Source organism: Pteronotus mesoamericanus, unplaced genomic scaffold (assembly GCF_021234165.1).
Source record: "Pteronotus mesoamericanus isolate MK-2021 breed Mesoamerican mustached bat unplaced genomic scaffold, CSHL_Meso_final contig_101, whole genome shotgun sequence".
NCBI classification, from domain to species: Eukaryota; Metazoa; Chordata; class Mammalia; order Chiroptera; family Mormoopidae; genus Pteronotus; species Pteronotus mesoamericanus.
This window is the reverse complement of record NW_026555001.1, coordinates 6,902,653-6,923,337: the sequence shown is the minus strand read 5'-3', so window position 1 is coordinate 6,923,337 and position 20,685 is coordinate 6,902,653. Positions and strand designations below refer to the sequence as shown.

Below are 20,685 nucleotides of genomic sequence, written 5' to 3'. Positions count from 1 at the left end.
CTAAGAGCAATCACAGGGCTTGATGCAGAAAAGAAATTCTTCTTTTACAATATTGTGTGTGATACAGGAATAAGCATCTCCAAAGCAAGGCCATGGTAAAGAGCAAACTATTTCTAGGTGGAAAGTATGGGCTAAAATTCAAGTCACTAATGACATTAAAAATACTGTCCTCTAAAATAAATGCATACAAAAATAATACACTTGTGGGCTATATAAGGCATTTTTCTTTATTATTTTTCAGTTTATCTTAGTAATGCCAGAAAAATAACAGCCATTATTTTCACTTTAAATGCAAACCAAATACTGCTGCACATAGAGTACAAAGACTACCTACGGACATGGTTAGGTACAAAGGCCATATTAGATGTATAGATCACACTTTGTTTTTACATCAAAGACTAACAGAGTAATTTTTTTTTGACAATTATTCTAGCAAATACCGTGCTACTAAACAAAGGCAAATACACACACATATATATATACACAAACATGTTTCAACTAAAGTTAAACATGTCACTTTGACAAACAAAGGCTTCTTCTCCGGTGGGTTTCACCAGATATTTGCACCCCAAAGTCCCCTGCCCTGATCCCGCCCCCAAATGCTGACTTGATCTGAAGAAAAAAATTAGAGATGTTCTTAATTAAAGGCACATTTGGCAGCTACTGAAAGTGGCATGCATCTGGCACAGGTGAGCTCTCCCTAAAGCCACACGTGACTTCCATCCATTATGCATCTTGTTTCTTTGAGTGGTAGGTAGTCCAATAGGATCCACCTTTAGCTAACTTGCTTTGTAATTTTGCAGCAATTGGCTACTTAATGCACTATTTTCATTAAAGGCAAAAGGGAAATTTACTCACAGTTGACAGAAAATGCACTTTACGGTGTCAAAAATGGAAAATAAGGCATGAAATTTACAAAACAAGTTACAAGTGCTTTTGTTATTTAGATTTACCATATAGACTTCATGCTTCTTAACTAGAGCTCATTAACATTTTATTGGCTCATGTAAAAGAGATTGTGAAATAATTTTAAAAGTTAGTAATGAGATGTTTCGGAAGAAAAATATTGAATAAATAAACTAAGTCATCATCACTTTCCCTTAAAAATAATTTTACTGCATAACTTTTTCAGCCAAACTGATATTAACCTTGTAATGTTTATTCTACTAGTAAAGATTAATGTGCAACACAACAGAAACTGCACTTGTATAACAAACAATATCGGTTAAAAGAATAAGTGAACCTACCCGTAGCAGCAGAATACCAAGAAAGAAATGGTTAAATTTGTTTCTTCCTAAATCTGGAGGGGAAAAAAAGGTTTTTCTCCGTATGTACAGCACTAATAAATTGGGACACTCCTCCCTCCATTTCCACTGTTTTGCTGAGCCACTTAAAACTGAATTTAAGCTGTCATTAGAAGACAAACAATGAAACACATAAAAAAGTAAGCTAACCTTGAGAATTAAGACAAGAGTATGATCATAGATACCAACTTTTGGTTTGCTTAATTTTTGACTTATTAAAAAAACCTATTAAGGAAGAATTTAGAACCATAATATAGTCTCCAACTGAAACAGTACTTGTTCACTCGACTGTTCTGTTGATTGTAGCATTATTGTGCCATGCTCTTTGCTACATCCAGTCCAGTAAAACATTCTTGAGTTGTTAGAGCACAGTAACCTACTAAACATATAATTTGATACCCAACAACCTTTAATTAAGCAAACTTTTAATGTTTGTGTATTTCCTGGTAATTTGTACTATTAAAATACATTGAAGACTGGGAAGAGTAAATAACCTTTGAATGAATTTAGAAACATATACTTATCTGTTCTGCTTTTAAAAGTGCTTAGATATGTGAAAAGGTTCCCTTTCTATTATATTAGTTATCAGCCCACTTAAGTAAATTTAACCTGGAAATATTTTCATTGTGTGATCCAGATAATGAAACATCTAAGAACATTTACATCTCTAAATGTTGCATATTTTGAAATTTGGTTTAGAAAAAGGCATGCTCCATTGACTGTCTTATAATGTCCTGGACTCAAAAGCAGAATTTGATGGTGATGCATTCATCTTCTCAGCCACTTCTCGTCCCTGATTAAGTAATTTTAGTTAATAGAAAGAATAAATTTGTCAGCTAGTGTTCCACAAGCGAAGGCAAGGATACAGTTTTCTCACCTTCATTTAAGGGCATCCAATTGGCATTCCTCTAGTTAGTTACCACTGCAGAAAATGTTTTTACCCATATGTCACGCTTCAAAATAAATGTGTCCTCTATCCACAGTGCATACAAAGCCGATGCGCAGTGACGTGGTCTCCTAGAACCACCGGCTCTAGAATGGTTCCCTTTGCGAAGTATGATTAGAGCTCCAAATCTTGCATTTTTCCTCTTTTATTTGATGAGGCCGATTTAAAACCCTTATTGAAGGTGAACACACTGGCCAGAGTTATTGAATGGGCTCCAATGTGACTTTTCTCAGGTTCTCATTTGGAGTGGGGATAGGGTAATGAAAGAGAGAGAGGATCAATAGGACATATAAAGGGAAATCCTAGGGACAATGAGGCTGTTCTAATAAAAAGTCATGGGAGATTCTGGAATGTGTATTGTGATTAATTGTAGCAGCACTAGTAAGTAGGCTTAAATAAATACTTACTGAATGAGTGGTCTTATGGACACTTCGCATACAAGAGTGGATTTGAAATTAATTTTTTGGGAGACTTTTAAAAGGAGAGATTTTACAAAGAGAAAAATGGCTACCTACCATAATAGGAATGGTACAGATATTAAACAAAGATTCAACTCTAACAAATAAATAGGGATATGCTAGGATGGATCGCTTGATGATGATGCAATCAACATTCTGGTCTTAAAGGACTATATACTGTACTATTGTGAAATGCATTTAATGCTCTAATAAATGTCACAGGAAATTATTAAAGTTTTAGGTTTCAGCCATGATGCAGCACTTCTGAAAATGTCTCTAATGGCATGATTAACAGAATTGCTGAAATGCTGCTTCATTATTCAGAGGACACATGCAGATATGGATGAACTGATGACTCTCTAAGGATGGAATACTGCACATTTCAGACATTATAGTGGAGTCTAATAAAAGTTTTTCTCTTCAACAAGTTGCATGCATTTCAGTCACAGAATTTGTTAGACTCAGAAGATCAATACATAGGCTTAATGAATAATCCATATTATGATTTTAATGATGTAGGTAGATGTTCTCTTACGAATAGTTCTGACAGAGCAAAGACCTCAAGCAAGGTAGAATGATTAATATAAACTTTAACAAACTGTATACATGTTGCCTAAGAAATTAAAAAACTCACAAAGTTCTGCTTAAAAGATACCCATCCTATTCTAACCAAATATTATCCTACATGCCAAACTGCAACTTTAGATCATTCTTTAAGATAAATACATACATCCAGAACTAGAAACCAAGGCGTACCACAATACGTGCTTTTATGCTTAGTGTTCGTGTTTGTGTGTGTTTCAACTGAAAGAAATAAGAATCAACCACTTTCTCCATATAATAATTTAATATATGCCAGCCAACAAGGTATTTGTATCTTTATTCAATTAAATTAAAACAGACCTGCAAGGTTTATTATATAACATTCACTATATACACATGATTTCGGCAATGCAAGATAATTCTAGGTAGGCTGATCACTCAACTATTAGTAAAACATGAATGGTGTCAGGGATGCCCAGCAAGCACTAAGTGCTCCTTTTCACACTGGTGACTGCATTGCCACAGCATGGTCAGTGGGACAGCTATGAGCCATGGCATGGATGACCAGTAAACTTCTGCGGGAGAAGGGTGGGAATGACAATCAAGCAGAGATAACAGTCTCCTAAATGTAAATTGTATAGTTGACAGTTACAGTTTTTAAAAAAGTTCTTCTGTCATGTTAACGACACAAAAATTCTCGTTTGAAGGCAACACCACCACGTTTTGTTTGTATAGGGAGAGTGGGTGGATATGCTCTTAAAATTGGTATAATTATTCTTTTAAAAAAAAAGTACCTCTTTGGTGAAGCCTTGGTACCCATTCAATTCATTCAATTCACTATAATGATCTGTAAACAGGACTGTAGTACAGTGCTGGGCCTTGATTCCAACAAGGTCAGGTACCACAGCCTTTCCTCACAGTCCTTTGAATGATTCTTAAGAAAATATTCTAAAGTCGGACGAGTAAAAGCAAAGGAAAACAAAGGAGGATATGAAGATCCCTGTTTAAGATTTCTTTTTAAAAAGTGCATAATATTTTGAATTATAAAAACTGTCATCATGTGGGCCTGCTGGACACTAGACTGTGTTTTCCATCCCTTTAATGATAAAGATCAATTCACAAAAAGAGGCTCCAGCCCACTGGCTGGAAAAAGTCCCTTTAATTGAGTTTCAGGTGAATCAGTTGTCCAATTTCTCTAGATCAGTCTTTTCATATTCTAAACGAATGCCATTTTCATTATATAATTACATCTAGGTTAAAATTCATTGTCTTATACTGCATCTTGAAGTAGAGTCGTTAGTGTTTGGAGTTCTCATTTTAACTCCTCAGTGCTGGCACATTCAGTGCATCCATTGCCAGCAATGGATTTGGGGACAGGAGATACACATCCTGGTACGGAGGAACTCAGGAAGAATGGGCATTCTCCAACAGCGGCGGTCCATCTCTGTGCATGGATGGATGTGTATGCTCCCTTTTGTAAGTTTTTGGAGGGAGCTTAGGGATATGCTGAGAAGTGCTTTGTCGTGGAGGAACAGGTGGCCCAGCAATGGAATGAAGGTCCACTTCTTGTGTTAATGGTGGTGATGGCAGATGCCTTCTTGTGCCATGAGGAGAAGGTGTTTGAGGAGGAGGTGGTGTAAAGGGGGAAGGGCTGTTTGGAAAGAAGGCATTGCCGTGATCACTTTTTTTGCCCAAAGGGGGAGGTTGGAGATGTAGTGGTGAGCTGGAGAAAACATCAGGTGTCCTCACAGGTTCCCGTGGTGGTAACAAAGGAGGGCTTTCAGGAGCGTCTGATAGAGAGGTCCGGTCTGATACTGAGTATCGTGGTGAGTAGGCTTTGGATGTGGGTTGTCTAGGAGGAATCGCTGGGGGGCTGTCCAAATGCTTAGACATAATCTAAGACAAGTGAAAAAAAACACATTTCTTAATAATTTAATTTATGTATTACCATGAGTGTATTAAGAATTAAGAATTAAATTGGGGATTTCAAACATGCTATTGGAAGAACCTTAGGTGTGGATCAGGGAGTTTTGCCATGCATTTTAAATGTAAGGTTATGCTAATTCACTAAAAATACATAAATATTTTTTCAATGTTAAGCTTTTACTTTACTTTTCTCAAAATTGTGTTGTTTGCTACTGCTTACCTACAGTCAATTTAATATAAGAACTTTTCTCGTTTATATGTTACCTGTTAATTTTACAGTATTAAACTTACTATATTAATATTTCAAGTTCTGCAAAGAATGTCTTGACTTATCCAGATGCTCTGCTGAATCAAATTAACAGTTGGCAAAGAAGTAGTTTAACTAGGTGGAAAAAATAGCTACATGAGCCTTTAGGGTCTCTCCCAACCTGGAATCTTCATGAAAATCCCATTTAAAAGCACATCAGATTCACTATTAAAAGGGCTCAGACAGGTAATATTTAGCATGTGCTAAGATAAAAGTTTCACTTAAAATGTGCTATTCATATAAAGCTTCAATCCTCTTTCTTTCTTTCTGCTTGAGACTATGTAACTCTTACTTTATAGATTAAACTTCTTTTTTCCTTGACAGTAACCATGATTTAGATTTACAAGGGTTTTGAAAATATACCAAAAAACTACTTTCAGAAGAAAAGAAATAAACATTACCATTGCCTGGTAAATTTGTATTTAATCCTTGTTTAAACTCCATTAAGCCCAAATACTCTGAAGTGTTATCCTAACCCATTAAGAACTAAACTAGATACAGCAATTGAGTGTAATATAACTTTAATGATTCCAGTTTCTAGATAACAAGATTTTCTACTTTACCTTAGATGGCGAAGATTCTGCAGGGGCAGATTCTGGTCGTCTCCGTGGAGGAACAGGAGGGGGGACAGGCACTTCATCAGTGCCTTTGGTTAAACTTATAGATGATACTGAAGCAGATCCTGCAGGATGTTGACATTTTTAAAAAGGTCATGGGAATTTTATTTCATATATCAATCCTGAAAAGGCTTAGCTGGAAAATGCTTATATTTATTAAAAGAAATGTACAGAAGTATCAAAAGCAGTTCAATAAACCAATACCTGATAGTATTTCTTTATTAAAGCAAACTGCTGTAAAAGCATGCAGAAATTTTTTAGCAGAATTTTTAGGAAAAAAAAAAAAGCTGCCTAACACATTCTGTAATTTTGCTTCTTGAAAAAAATAACATTCCCACTGTTAATTTATAATTGGAATTTTTAAATGTAGGCCTGACTATCACATTCCTAAGAAGGATAGCCTACTACTAAAAACCTTTGGAATGATAATTTTTGTTAAGCTTTTGTGATAGGCTAATTTTTCCCCCTCTGACTTTATTAGTATAGCATTTTTCTGCCCTTACTGGATAGTACTTGGAATTAGTTTCTCATCTTAACCACTCTCCCCAATGTCTCTCCCCAGCAATTCTCTCCAAGGATGCCAGGGAGAGAGAGAATCTATTGTCTGTGGGAGGGGTCTCTCCTCATTTTGCTTTGATATAGGCTCTCCTTGGTGGGTTAGCAAAATCAGGTCCATCATACTCTCAAAATTTTAATTGTAAGGGAGCTATTCAAGATGAATGAAGCAGTCCTGATAATAAAAACAGAAATTGTGCTAGAATCTACTGAACCTGATTTAAGAATAAGTTGATAAACTGGCACAAAAAAGTAAGTAAAGCTTCTAATTGGAACCTATCTTACGGACATTTATGATGACAAGGGCATAATGTAGGCATGTAAATAATTACACTTTGAAAGGCATCATTTACTAAGTTCTTAGCTAGTTTATGAGCACTATAAAGAAAGATATGAAACAATATTTAATCATTCAAAATCATACAGGCGGATTCTTTTTTTCTTTAAGCATTGACAGCTTTTATTTTGCCAATTAAATGTTATAACAATATAGAATTTACAGACTATTTTGTGTAGTGGTATTATTTAAACAACCAACACTTTGATCACCTACCTTTTTTCTTCTTGAGACTATGTTAATTTAGTTTATAATTAGTATTTTTTTGTTGTACATATTTTGAAATCATTTGTGTGAAGGACAGCAAAAAACATTAACCTGTTAGCTTAAAGTTTATGAAATAACTTGCTGAATTGTTAGTTTACTTTAAAAAGAAAGTAAATATCTACAGTAGAACTTTATTTTGCTTAACAGTAATGAATATTAACGCCATATAGTTTAAGTAGTTGCAATTATAAGATAGTTCTTCTAAAGTCAAACAACAGTTATTTGCCTATAATCTGTGCTGTCACCAGGCTAAGTGTATTTTGTGGTTTAGACACTGCATGTAGCTGCCAGCATTCCCATATGCGCATGCATGCTCTTGCTTTTTGAAAAGTTGAGCATTAAATATATTTAAACTCTATAGTTGGAAAAGAGAAATGGTTAAATGTGGAAGCCACTCATATAATACTGTTCTTTTAAAAGAGAAAAAGGTTTTATAAAAGCATGAAAAGTATATAAGTTTAAGCAAATCATTTAGGATCAAAAGATAGCACAAGTGAAGGCCTCACTTCTAGGATGTTGCAAGCAAGGTACCAAAACTGGCAGACTCAAAAAGAGTTTCAGCAGGAAAGGTTACACTTGGTTTAATTTTTAAAGCCAAAGCGAGAATCGAGTCTTAAACCAAATATACTAACTTGGGCCATGGGACAGTGTAACTTGGATAAAGACGGTATCGCTGCCTGTGAAAGGAAACAAGAAAAAGTAGATTTTTTTTTTCTTTCACTGATATAGTCAACTCGTTTGTAAAAATTTATTTAAGATAACAATATTATTTTTCTCATTCTAGTTTAAGGAATGATATAAGTCTTTAGTAAAAGCTCTTTACTACTTACTTTTGAGAAAATGAAGAATTAAATTGAGTTGATATCATACTGGGAATTTTGAATATTCCTTTTAGATTCATTATTTGATGCCAATGATTAAATTAAAAGCATTCATGAGAAAACTAAAGTATGCCATATTAGTGATAGACTTAAAAAAATGTATAAACCCAATCTGAACAAATAATTCAGCTGGACATACTGAAATACGTTATGTACTAAGATTTTGAAAACTCAGATTTGTGAAATAAGTAGCAAATAATGAATTTGTTATATAAATTATAAAATAAAAGGGATTTTCTTACTACTCTTATTATTATACACCTTTGAAAATGTTCTTGGGGCATATATTCTCATCACAAAATAACTACATCTTTGGATATTACCAAAGACGTTTGAAAGTTGTATAGCTTTTTCCCTTTTATATTCTTGAACAATTAAAAAAGATCAATAAACATTTGGTGCTTAGACACATTTTATACAGGCAATTCACTGGTAAGTTCAGAATGTCCAATTTCAGCAATGTTAATTCTCTTAACAACAACAAAAAAATGGAAATCATCAAAAGCCAAAGCCTCAAGAGCAGTAAAGTAGAAAAACTGAGACAAAAGGCTAATCTATACTGGTTTTAAATCAATAAAGTTGTTTATGTTACACTGCCTCATATTACCAACAGATAATATCCAAGAGACTAAAATAATTCCTGTAACGCTAGATGGAGCTGATTTTTTAAAATTCAAGTTTATCTCCTGTTTTTTCACATTAGGCAGTCACTCATAACTTGGAACATTGTTTTTTCCCAGCTTCTTTGGTCAGAATAAAGATAATTTTACATTCCAGGTTCAGTTGGCAATACTATTAATTTGATTGCTCATATAGATATCATGTCTTATTTCCCAGACAGCCCCAATTTTAAATAATCTACCCCATTATCTCTTTTCCATCTGTACCAATATTTATTCAGAGGCCATGGTTACTAAAGGATAGCAATCCAGCTAATTCTAGTAAGTTCTCTCTCAGAAAATTAAAATCCATTTTTTTACCCTGATATTAAATGCAGCTGTGCTCTGTCAGTGATTCTCTTCACTACTTAGTAGGTACCTATGATATAACAGTACAACTCCAGTGTTTACCTACTTCTGTATTTTCCACTGAGGAAAAAATACACCTCCTGGAGATAAGCCTCAAGAACATGGCAGTGCGCTTGGTATAACAGAGGAATAATATCAAAACAAGGATGATTTTAGAATCATCCTTTCTAAAAGCTCATGTCAGCTACAAACTGTAGGCTTTTAGAAAGAACGATTCTCCCTATGCATACACACTTGAGCACACAGACACAGACTTGGCTTTGATCATATTTATATACAGAACAGGTTTGGATTTACGCGTTTGTTAAATTTGGGGCACTTTTCTGATTTGTCACTTTAAAATTAATTGTTTGGTCTTACTGCCTGGAAAGTGCTATAAGAAAAAAACTCTTAGAATTTATACATGATCTAATCAAGAAATATATACTGGAAATTCTTGTCAGCTGGGTACTTACACATTTATTGATAATGACTTAGGAATGAAATACAATTAATTTAAATATGTGGTATTAATTTATTTAGCACAAATCCCAAATAGTAGATAAGTGGTTCTCAATCTTGGCTGCACATTAGCATCTCCAGGGGATTATAATATACAGCCGTGGTTGAAACCACTATTGAAGATCCTCTCCAATTTTTAAGAGTCATTCTTGAAATAGGAACAAGCATTTTCCTACAGAAAAAAATATATAAATCATGGATAGCTTCTTAAATGCACAAAAGCTTGTTAAGAACAAATGTATTTCAGGTTGGAAACTCATCGCCTACTACAGTGTTCTATGAAGAAAATTGTGCATTCAGTGAAATGCTTGGAATACACCTCTTCTTGTCAAAGCTTTACCTAGAAGAGATGGAGCTAAAGTTCATTTGTAGCACACAGATCAGGCCAGACCTTTGGCTCCCTTTTACGTCCAGGTAGTCTTCCAACAGGGAGGTCCTGAGAGCACTTTATCCCTCTCTCCTCCCTGCTATAGCAGCAGAAACAAAGCAGTGAGCTGGGCAGTCTTTCCCCTTTTCCCAGCCACTGTCAGCACCTCAGAGGTGGACCTGGCCAGGGCAAGATGCGGAGCAGGGCTCTGCATGTGAGGGTGTAGGTAACACACTAAACACGTGGCCTGTTTCCTTCCCCTCTGTCTTCACCACAAAGCTTTCCATGACGATTCTTGCCCATTCTGTTATCTTTGTGTAAACTTCTACAACATTTACGTTTTCACCACTTATTAGCATTTTGCTAAGTACTTACACATCTTCTCTGGTAAAACTTGTAATCTTACTGAAAGATGAAAAATAGTCATAGTGCAAAGAGAGCCATAGCATTTCACAATGGTAAAGCTTTTAACTATGCTTTTTTTTTTGTACTATGATTTTTTTTTTTTTAATCTCTCAGTAAGACTATAAGCCTTACCGGAGAAGATGTATAAGTGCTTGGCAAGGAGTGAGACATAAAACAGATACTGGCTGAATAAATTAATTACTGGGTTTAAAGTACATTATTTTGGGAAAAAAATGTAAGAAGCAAAAAAGTACTATTATGACTAATTAAAATTCGAATCAAACTTTGCCTTTTGAAAAACTTAAGCAGTGGTACTTTCTGCCACTTTGTACTGAGGGGAATATGTTCATCTGACATAGAATGTGGGCACAGCAGCTCTTGGCTGCCAGGCCTAGGGAACAAGGAAGTAGGCATTCACTCCGGTGGCAGCACAGAGGGCAGCAAGTTGCACACTCTGGCGAACCCCGCCCCACCCAGCATTAGCAGACCTGTCACGCAGAAGTGAGGTCTAAAGTGGATGAGGATCTCCAATACACATATGCCACTGGTGAGTTTTAAGTAAGGGACCATCTGAGCATACAGATGGTTTTACATTATGCTGGCTTATTTAATTTTAAAATCAGTTATTTTCAATTTTTACTAAGGGCAAAGGGAATAGTAATAGGGTTTTCCGTATCACAAAGAAAGGCATTGAGAAAACCCTTAAGGCTAAGATTACAAAGTCTGACTACTGGAACAGTGGTTTCTCTACTTGTCTGGCTATTTAAGTAACGTTGTTCCACTGCCACATATGACAAAGCACTTATCCAGAGCACTCCAGAATGATTCCTTCTTCCCTGCCTGATGGACCATTTACAGGGTTAGTACTAACAAGGAACGTAATGTGCTTATCTCCTATCTTTCCACCTTTTCCATTTTTAGCTACTTCTTAAACTAAGAGAAGTAGAATTTGCAACATGTGGAATATGATTTCAATAATTTACTTATGTGGGAATCTTTATAATATAGACCTGAGCCATCTACCTTAGGGAAAAAACCCTGCAAACAGTTAAAATGGGTGAGAATAAATAACGATTTTAGGTCAGGTATACTGCAAATAGAGTGGGTTTTATTTTATTAATTTAGGGAGTTGGTGGATTGGGGAAAATTAATGGGATTTTTTAAACCTGGTGTTTATTTGAACTTACCATCAAAAATATCTGATAGCTTACTATGTGAGTAACATGATTCCATAATCCTCAATAACCAAAAAAAGGCCAAGATGTAGTAATTCTCAAAAACAAACACACTTTAGGTGGTATAAAGGCATGACAAACTGTCTGGGAACTCACATGTACGTATAACACAGGAATAAATGAATAGGATTCTGGACCAAGTCTCAAAATAATGTATTCTCCAAAGAATGATTTCAAGTTGATTTTTGTTAAAAAGTTAGATCCTCTGAGTTGGAAGAAACCTTAAATCTAGTCTGATTCCCAGAAGGCTCAGAAAAAGTATTTTACCTAAAATTAGCACACTAGCAGACTGGAATGACAAGCCGGGATTCCTAACTCCTGCACCAGTGCTTCTCAACCCCTCTCCCATAATAATGTCGTGCTGCTTCTGAGTATTGCATTCAATTATGTCAAATACTAGGCTGGAATTTGATCTGCACTTTGAGCTAAGACAGCCAATGGGAAGAACATATGGAAGTGGTTGTGAGAGGGTTAAAGGTGATTAGATTCAAGTTTTGATTTGATAATGAACAAGTGAAAAAAGGTTGTGTGTTCTTAGTAGAGCTTTAAAACTGTATGAAATTTAGTAGAAAATTAATAGAAACACCTATATATAAAAGGTGGCTCATGCAAGGGCTGTAACTGAGCTACAGAACTTGGTAGCCACCAGTCACATGTGATTATTAAGCATTAGATTGTGGCTCATCCAAATTGAGGTGTGCTGTAAGTGTAAAATGCATACTCAATTTTCAAGATTTAGAATAAAAAGACAATGTAAAATATCTTACTAATAAATTTTTATATTGATTTCATGTTGAAATGACAATATTTTACAGATACTGGATTAAATAAAACATGTTACAATTAATTTCACCTAATTCTTTTTGCTTTTTTAAAATGTAACTATAGAACATTCAAAGTTACACATGTGGCTTCCATTAAATTTTATTGGATAGTACTGATCTAGAAATAAGAAAGGGATGAGCAATAGCAGGCAGTCTGTGACATTTGTATGGCTGGGTGTGAAAGTACAGGCACTATGTACCATGTGCCCAATGGTGTAGACTGAGAAAGGCTACGTAGGAGTTTGAATCTGGTACACTGCGAATTAAAAATTATAGAGTTTGGTGGAAAGGGAATGATGTATTGAGTAGTATGCAGATATAAACATTTTGGAGACAGCATTTAAAGCCTTGGACTGACGTTCCTTGCAGACTTTAGGGAGTTAGCTTTGTTTCCTCTGGATACAACAGATGCATTTCAAATTCACCAATTAAGAACATGCTCAAATGAAGCTGAAATTAGCAATTTTATCACCAGGTCTTTCAGTCAAATATAATAAATTTAAGGAGGGCTGTTTCAACAAATTTTTTAAAAACATAGGTTGCTGGAATTTAGAATTTGTTTTATATTTTTTATAATATCTTTTGAAATAGTTATTTGCCTACAAATTTACCAAAAATAAATAAATAAAATTATACAGATTCTCTTTTACCTCTATCACATATAATACTAACAATTACTTTAAAGCACTTAAAATTTTAGCACCTACTTGAATGAAAAGGGCTTGAATGATCAGAATCAAATACACTGCAGACATCTGTGGTACTAGAAGCACCAGAAGCAGGAGGAGGTGTTAATGGTGTTCTTGGAGAATTTGGTGCAGATGCGGTACTTTCTGTTTCACTTTCAGGGATCCTACTATAACTAATTTTCCTCGGCTCCTGCTGCAGAGGTGTGGGATGTCTCATGGTACCTGGTCTTGGGTTTGATGGACGAACACCAGGAGATTTTAGGGGATAGCTGTATTTTTTTGGCTGTAGACATAAAAAATAAAAATAAAAACCCCACAATACTTATAACACCATAATAGAAGGGAAAGTTTTTCTATATATGCCTGGTAAAATTCAACTAATACCTAGGAAAACCATATACCACCAATAAAGAAGTTATACAATGATTCAAATTAATCTGTTCAGGCTAAAGCATTAACATCCCATTTTCATAAAGTCTTGGCTATCTAAATTATTAGGGAATGAATTTCTTCAAATAACTGAATCTTAATCCTATAAATACCAGAGTATTCGTTATTTTAATATCTTTGGATGAAACTCTTTTAAATATGTTGTATGTTTCTCAGGCTTTTTAAGCAGACTATGTTGAACTGGTTTGATTTAACCTTCTTGGAAAAGCCAGGACCCTAACTGTGGACTGTGATCGTCTCACTGTGCTCTAACACAGTAATGCCGTCACGGTCACTGGGTATTTACAAAGGCGCTAAATTGCCTCAGTTTTCATCTGTGTTGTTATGTTAGTTCTATGGAATTTTCTTACAGAGTGATCATTTCTCAGTGATATCAGTGTCCCTCATTGGAGCAGACTGTGTAAATATTTCTCATTTGCTAGTTTTAATCCACCTTTAAAAAAACTATTTCAGGCCTTGAAAAATATTCTTGTGACATAATTACATAAAATTTAATTCACAGACATTTTGAGATTTATCTTGGTTACTTAGAGGCTATTTATATTTACTTCTTGATTCTTGACTTTCTTATAAATAAGACAGATTATATTCAGATCAGTGAAGTGATGATACTGTACATAAATTTGGCCAGACACTGCCAGATACTAAAAAAACAATGGAAACTTTAATTTTTCTGCATAATTATCTTTAGGAAAACTTCATAAGTCATTACTTTAAAAAAAAAGGTCACAAGTACATTCATTTATTATGTGAATTAATAAAATATAATCAAATTTCCTGCCCTTAAATCTCGAATAATTTATTTTTCTTTTAAAAAATAAAAACTTTTGTATTTGCTTTCATTTCTTCATCTAGCATATCAGGACTTATTCAGAATAATATTAATACTCATTTATTTGAAACCAAGTGGGATATTCCTGAACATACTCATTAAGCACTTATTCATTATTTTTATCCATCACCTGTGCACTTCATCCTAATGCCTTTACAGAAAACTAATCTGTGTAACACATATGGTAGTGACAGGATCACCAGATACAGATGACAACTGAAAAATACATATAAATGTAAAAGTAATATAAATATATGAACATATGCTTACAAATCTTGGGAGAGGTTTAGGGTTTCGTGGTTCTATTTCTAGGGATTTGTTGAAAAGATAATCTGTAAATTCTTTTTCCATGCTATTTCCCATTGGATTCAAGTTTTCAAAGAACCTCTAAAATAAATGCAAAGAAACAATTATTAATACTAAATATTTGAAATTCAGTTTGAAATTTATGAAAATAATTTAAGAAAACATTTAACATAAGAAAATTTGATTTTTTAAATTTTATTTTAATTTTTATTTAAATGAAATTTTCTTTTATTTTTATTTTCTTCTCATCTATAAAATAAACCTGCCTTTCATCAGGCAGGTTATAAACTTAATTAGAAATATGTACACATACATAATCCAACTTACTTTGATATCTGATTCTACTCGTAAACAATAAGGCTGATTTTGGTACTGCTGGATCTCTCCTGTTATTTCTGCTACTTTTCTCCTTTTGCTGAAGTTTATAAGCTCTTTTCCATGCCTTTTTAGGACCTCAGGGTTGCCTTCTTCTGTTTTCAAGATATTAGTTAGATAAATTCCTAAAAGACATAATGAAATTATTTCAAGGATAAAGAAGGAAAAAGCTAGTTTTTCTTTGTTAGTAATTGTAGTCATTTTACACTGTACCATCTCAACCATCATAACCAAAGAATCAAGGAAGAATCAAGACTTCCATTCTATGAAAAACATCAAGCTAGTAAGTAAATATCACGAGAGTTTTATAAGTATTGAATTCTTCTGCAACAAACTGAAGTTTTCTAAATACCCAAGAAAAGGGAGACAAAATTTAACAAAGTTTACACATTTTTCAGCAGGAATAACCAATTTTCCATACCTGCCAAATCACATATTACCTGACATAAGTCATAGTTTTGTAAAAGAAACTTTAAGAATAATCCATTCCTAATAACACTTATTTTTGGCAAAAGCTTCAATTCAGAGGATTGTTTGTTGCTTATTTAGCTCTTGAGGCCCCAGAAGTTTGTTAGGATTTGCAATTCAGATGTAGTACTGTTTGGATAGGCTTACTCATGTTAATGTGGAAGGATCTGCAAGCCTGTCAAGTACAAGACTGCATATAATTTATGTATATTCTGGTCTTCAGTACTTCTAGAATTAGTGGCAACCTGATAATTGAGCTCCTGTTTCCTCATCACTGCAGGCTGTACACTGGGTGAGGAGGTGAGTGAACAAGGGAACTTTAGCTCTCTACACAGCCCCCTGTGGCCAGGATCCCTTCAGTTTCTTTCTGTTCTAGCATAAAGGTTTTGGAGCCAACTGCTGTTTTCTACTTGTGTGATCTTGTACAAGTTGCTTAGCTTCTCTGTGCCTTGGTTTTTCATCTATGAAGTGAGGATAGTAGGGTTGCTTGTGAGAAGTGAACGAGTAAATTCATATATAGGCTTAGAACAGGGCCTGACAAAAGTACATGTTTAATTAGCGATGGTTGTTATTGTTGTTGTCTTTGTTGCTAATCTTGCCCTGTTCTCTTACGCTTATGCCTTTTCCCCAAAAGTACTGACTGTGATGTTTTGCGGGGGAAAAAGAGGCTGTGTAAATATCTAAATTCATTCACTTAGCACATGTGTACTGAGCCTCTGCTATATGCCAAGCACTGCATTAGGTACTGCAGATCCAAAGAAAAATAAGACACACAGTCCATGACCTTAAGGTGTTCAAAGCTTTGAATGTGGGCTACTACAGTACAATCTGGTAAGTGCTATGTTAGCACTAGTGCATAAGATGCTATGAAAGCACAAAGGAAATGTGCCTACCTCTGCCTGTAGAAAAGTATCACGGATGAGGTGATGGCTCAAATAAGTCTCAAAAAATGGATAGAAATTTAGTAAGCAGATTAAGATGGAAGGGCAGTCTAAGCAAAGCAGCAGTATGTACAGGGGCACTGGTTTGTGATGAAGCTTGGAAGGCATACTCAGAGATAGCATGTTGTTTCATATGGCTAGACCACAGGGATCTGATGTGTGGGAAGGGAGACAAGTGGTAGGATATGGGAATGACATAAGTAAGCGATTAGAAGTTCTAATCCCTTCTCCATCACTTCAGGTTGTGTGCTGGATGAGGAGGGGAATGAACAAAATAACAGGCACTTTAGTTCCAATCATATTTTAGCAGTTCTAAATGCTTTGGTGGTACAGGCATACTTGTCAATGCTAGAATTTCTGGCCACATTCTTGAAAAGATTAAATGACCCCAAATCAACAGTGAACAAATCAGCAATAATGAATATGATAGATATCAATGCCAGTTTGATTCTATGAAGTAGCCAGTTATTAAGTGTATTAGTTATTTCTAAACACTCAGGCCACTCTCTGTCTCTCTTTTTTCTTTTTTTTAAGATTTCATTTACTTATTTTTTTAGAGAGATGGGAAGGGAGGGAGAAAAAGAGGGAGAGAAACAGTGATGTGCGAGAGATACATCTATTGGTTGCCTCCTTCATGCTCCTGACTGGGAACCTGGCCTGCAACCCAGGCATGTGCCCTGACCAGGAATCAAACCTATGATGTTTTGGTTCACAGGTCAGCACTCAATCCACTGAGCCACACCAGCTAAGGCTCAGGCCACTCTTGATCATACATTCATGACAAATTTCCCCTGTGCTCCAGTAAGCACAGCCTCTTTTATTTTACATATCTTCTGGTTATAGTCTCCTCTACATTAAGCTGCATGATCAACTTAGCTCAATGTTCAGCCTGACAAATATGATCATGGTAGTAGATTATTTTGCTGTGTATAATGCGCATTTTTTTGCCCAAATTTTTGAGGGAAAAATAAGGATGCACATTATACATGGGTAGTACTAATTCTGTATATACATAAATGTTTCTAATTCTTTTATTTATGCTTATGTGTTAAAAGTGTAACTCTAGAAAGCAATAATGATATCTGTATGCAAAATAATACCATGGAATACGATCATCAGTTTTGTTTCTAAATATAAGTAAAAAATTGAATTAGAAAATTAAAATGAAAGATTTTTTCCTGAAAGTTTGGGCCAAAAATGTTGGAGCACATTTATACATAGCAAAATATGGTATTTCATGGCAGACAAATCAGCTTTCCAATTTGGTCACAAACTGATGGCCCCACTGTGAAGAATTTGTGGGTAGTAGCATCTCGACTGGGTCATGAAAAACCTTTTTAAAAGAGCTTAACTTTTATTTAATAGGTAATTAGGAAATTATTAGCATATTTGCATTCTAGAAGGATTGCTCTGGTTGAATTGTGAAGCCTGAGAGGTGAGGAGGTAAGGCTAGAAGCAGGGAGATCCGTTAGCTGGATAAAAGTCATCCTGGTGAGATAACGAGGGCTATCTTAGGGTCTCCAGGGATAGAACGGAGTGCACAAACATCTAAGAAGTAGATGCCACAAGAACTGATGAACAGGTCTGAGCCGAGCCTGGGGGCAGCGGGAGGGAGGACTCAGCTTTGTGCTTGAGTGACTGAAAGGGCGGTGGTATAAGGACTGACCCTGGGAACGTGGGGAAATAAGTTATGAGGTGTTGTAAGTGTTAAAAGTATACTTGAATTAAGTTGTGAAAATGCTTACAAATAGCGTTTTGGCAGAGCTCTGGATGAGATTTAGAAATTATTTTATGACAAATTAATGGCTAGTCAGAAGGAGAATAAATGGTCAAAAAGGTGGTGTCCAAACTTTGTTGACTGTGTACTATATATCAGTAAAAAGTATTTAAGTATGCACCCTCTCTCTATATATAATTAAAATATATATAATAAACTGTTAAACCTTAATTTTTTAAATGGATCATTTTATATACCTGTGGAGACAGTTGTTTTAGGGAGAGGGAAAGCAGAGCACTACCACATAAATATGAAGAAGGGTGAGGTTTTACCTTTTTGCTCATGTCTTTCCCAAACCTTCAGGAAAAAAATGGCTGCTCAGAGTTCTAGGTCCCACAGCACTTTGTTCACACTTTGATTCATACATCTCTGCAATACAGTATTATATGTACTACATGGTACTACAATTTATTTTTCTGCTCCTTGGAGGGGGCTTATTGAGGGTAAGACTATGTTTTATTTGCCTCTCTATCCTAACACCTAGCCTGGGGCCTGGCACATCACATGGAAGCATTCAATGGATGTTTCTGAATGAATGAAAAGATGCAAGAGACATATAGTCAATTCCAAACTGCCAGGGAAGTAAGAGTGGAGATGAAACAAATTGACAAAAAACAGAAGGAGGACACACAATTAAAGCTGTGTAAAAGAAACAGCGAAGTCAATGCTACAGGCTTGGATGTTTGCACAGAGACGTGAGACTTGGTTGAGTGAGGAACTGATATCCTTTTACCTTAAAATAAATGTTAGTTTGCATATACATATATCTATTCTACCTATGAGTAGAACATTTTTGTGTATGGAGAAAAACTAGGATATAGACCATAGTCTGGCAGAGCCTTGGAAGGAGAAATTGCCTGTAAATGGTGTAATGCCAGCAAAAGACTTGAATAAAAATTCTAGTAAGATGAAGACCAAGTACAAGTGTTAGATACTACCCCTGACGCTCCCATACAGGGAAAGAACAGAATACAGAATTAAGGATAAGAGTCTGGAAGGAGTATAGGCGAGATGGAATTAAGCAGCAGCAATAACATACGGCTCCACCTACTGGTCAGAACCATGACAGGCTGCCTGGCAAACTCCAGGGACTGGGAACTTTTAGTTTTGAAATAGCAAAAATCTTCCCAGAGCAGCAGAACTGAGCAGGGATAGTTCAGATAAACTGCCTTGAAAGAGCAGAGGCTCAACAACAAGGAAAACAAGCAGAAACACTCACTAAATCATACAACTTACCTTAAAACACAGGGAATTATACTCTAAATACGGGTCTGAAACATCCTTTCTTTACATGATATGTTATGAAGAATAGCAATGTTAGTTCAGCTGACAGAGAGTACTCTGGAGAGTTCAATTTGTGTGAATAAATGTCCACCAATCATGGTAATGGGGTAGCAGGGGCCGAATCATGAGTCCAGTGAAAAGGCCCTAAGGTTTCTCTTCACCTCTGTGTACCAGAGGCTGTAGAATACCATGACTAGCATGACTATAAGCCCAATAAGTGCTATGTATTTTTTCACTTTTTCTAAGCACCTGATATAGTTCTTGACACATAGCAGGTAATCAAGAAATATTTGTCAACTGAAGGAAATGAACCTACCCAGGTCCTTTCCCAGACTCCCTCGTATGAACTGGCACTACAGTTACCACACATGAAAGTACTTGCATAAACTTTAATGTTTTATCAGAAAAGGAAAATAAATGAACTCAATAGTTTTATTAATAATTTAGGGAGAGAAAGTCCTTAAGAAAACAGAATAAATAAATAATGATAAAAAATACATAATTATGTTTAAGAGTTTATCTTTTTGAAGAAAAAAGCAAATGAAAGTAGAACTACAAAAAGAAATGAGAAAGATAGACTGCAAATAGGAAAAATTTACAAAACAACCTTTTTGTAGATATATCTGAATGCTTGTATTTTTTTTAAATAATGAAATTAGGCACTTGTGTAGCAGATAACTGAAATTAAAAAAATTAAGAAATAAAAATGTTACTAAAGAATTATATCCTACAAAAGATTACAGGTCCAGATGGTTTTTGTTGGAATATTTCAAAATTTAAAGGTTAGATCATTTCATGATATTCCAGAATAGAATAAATAAGATGGAAAGCTACTTAACTAATGTTATGAAGTAAATATAACCAATTACAAAAGCTGTAAATACAGTACAAAAAGAAAAACCACAGACCAACCTTATTTATGAAGATGGATGCAAAAATCCTAAATAAAATGATAATGAATAGAATTCATTTATATATTTAAAAAGATTAATCCACCAAGATAAATGAGTTAATATTAGTAAATAGGAAGGATCAGTATTAGCAAATCTATAATTTAATCTG

General features: G+C 35.0%; 1 protein-coding gene across 2 annotated transcripts in view; it reads right to left on the bottom strand.

Annotated features, from left to right (window-relative positions):
- Window positions 1–1,521: 1,521 nt before the first annotated feature.
- The window catches only part of SOS1 (SOS Ras/Rac guanine nucleotide exchange factor 1), a 124,052-nt gene continuing 104,888 nt past the window's right edge, over window positions 1,522–20,685 (bottom strand). Inside the window, exons 18-23 of one of the 2 annotated variants that reach the window (XM_054567570.1) lie at window positions 15,106–15,278; window positions 14,743–14,859; window positions 13,209–13,473; window positions 7,893–7,937; window positions 6,048–6,166; window positions 1,522–5,147 (exon numbers count right to left, since the gene is read on the bottom strand). In XM_054567570.1, coding sequence (XP_054423545.1) covers window positions 4,656–5,147; window positions 6,048–6,166; window positions 7,893–7,937; window positions 13,209–13,473; window positions 14,743–14,859; window positions 15,106–15,278 — 1,211 coding nt within the window. In that variant the 3' untranslated portion in view covers window positions 1,522–4,655. The remainder of the gene's footprint in view (window positions 5,148–6,047; window positions 6,167–7,892; window positions 7,938–13,208; window positions 13,474–14,742; window positions 14,860–15,105; window positions 15,279–20,685) is intronic. The other variant, XM_054567579.1, reaches the window with a different exon arrangement.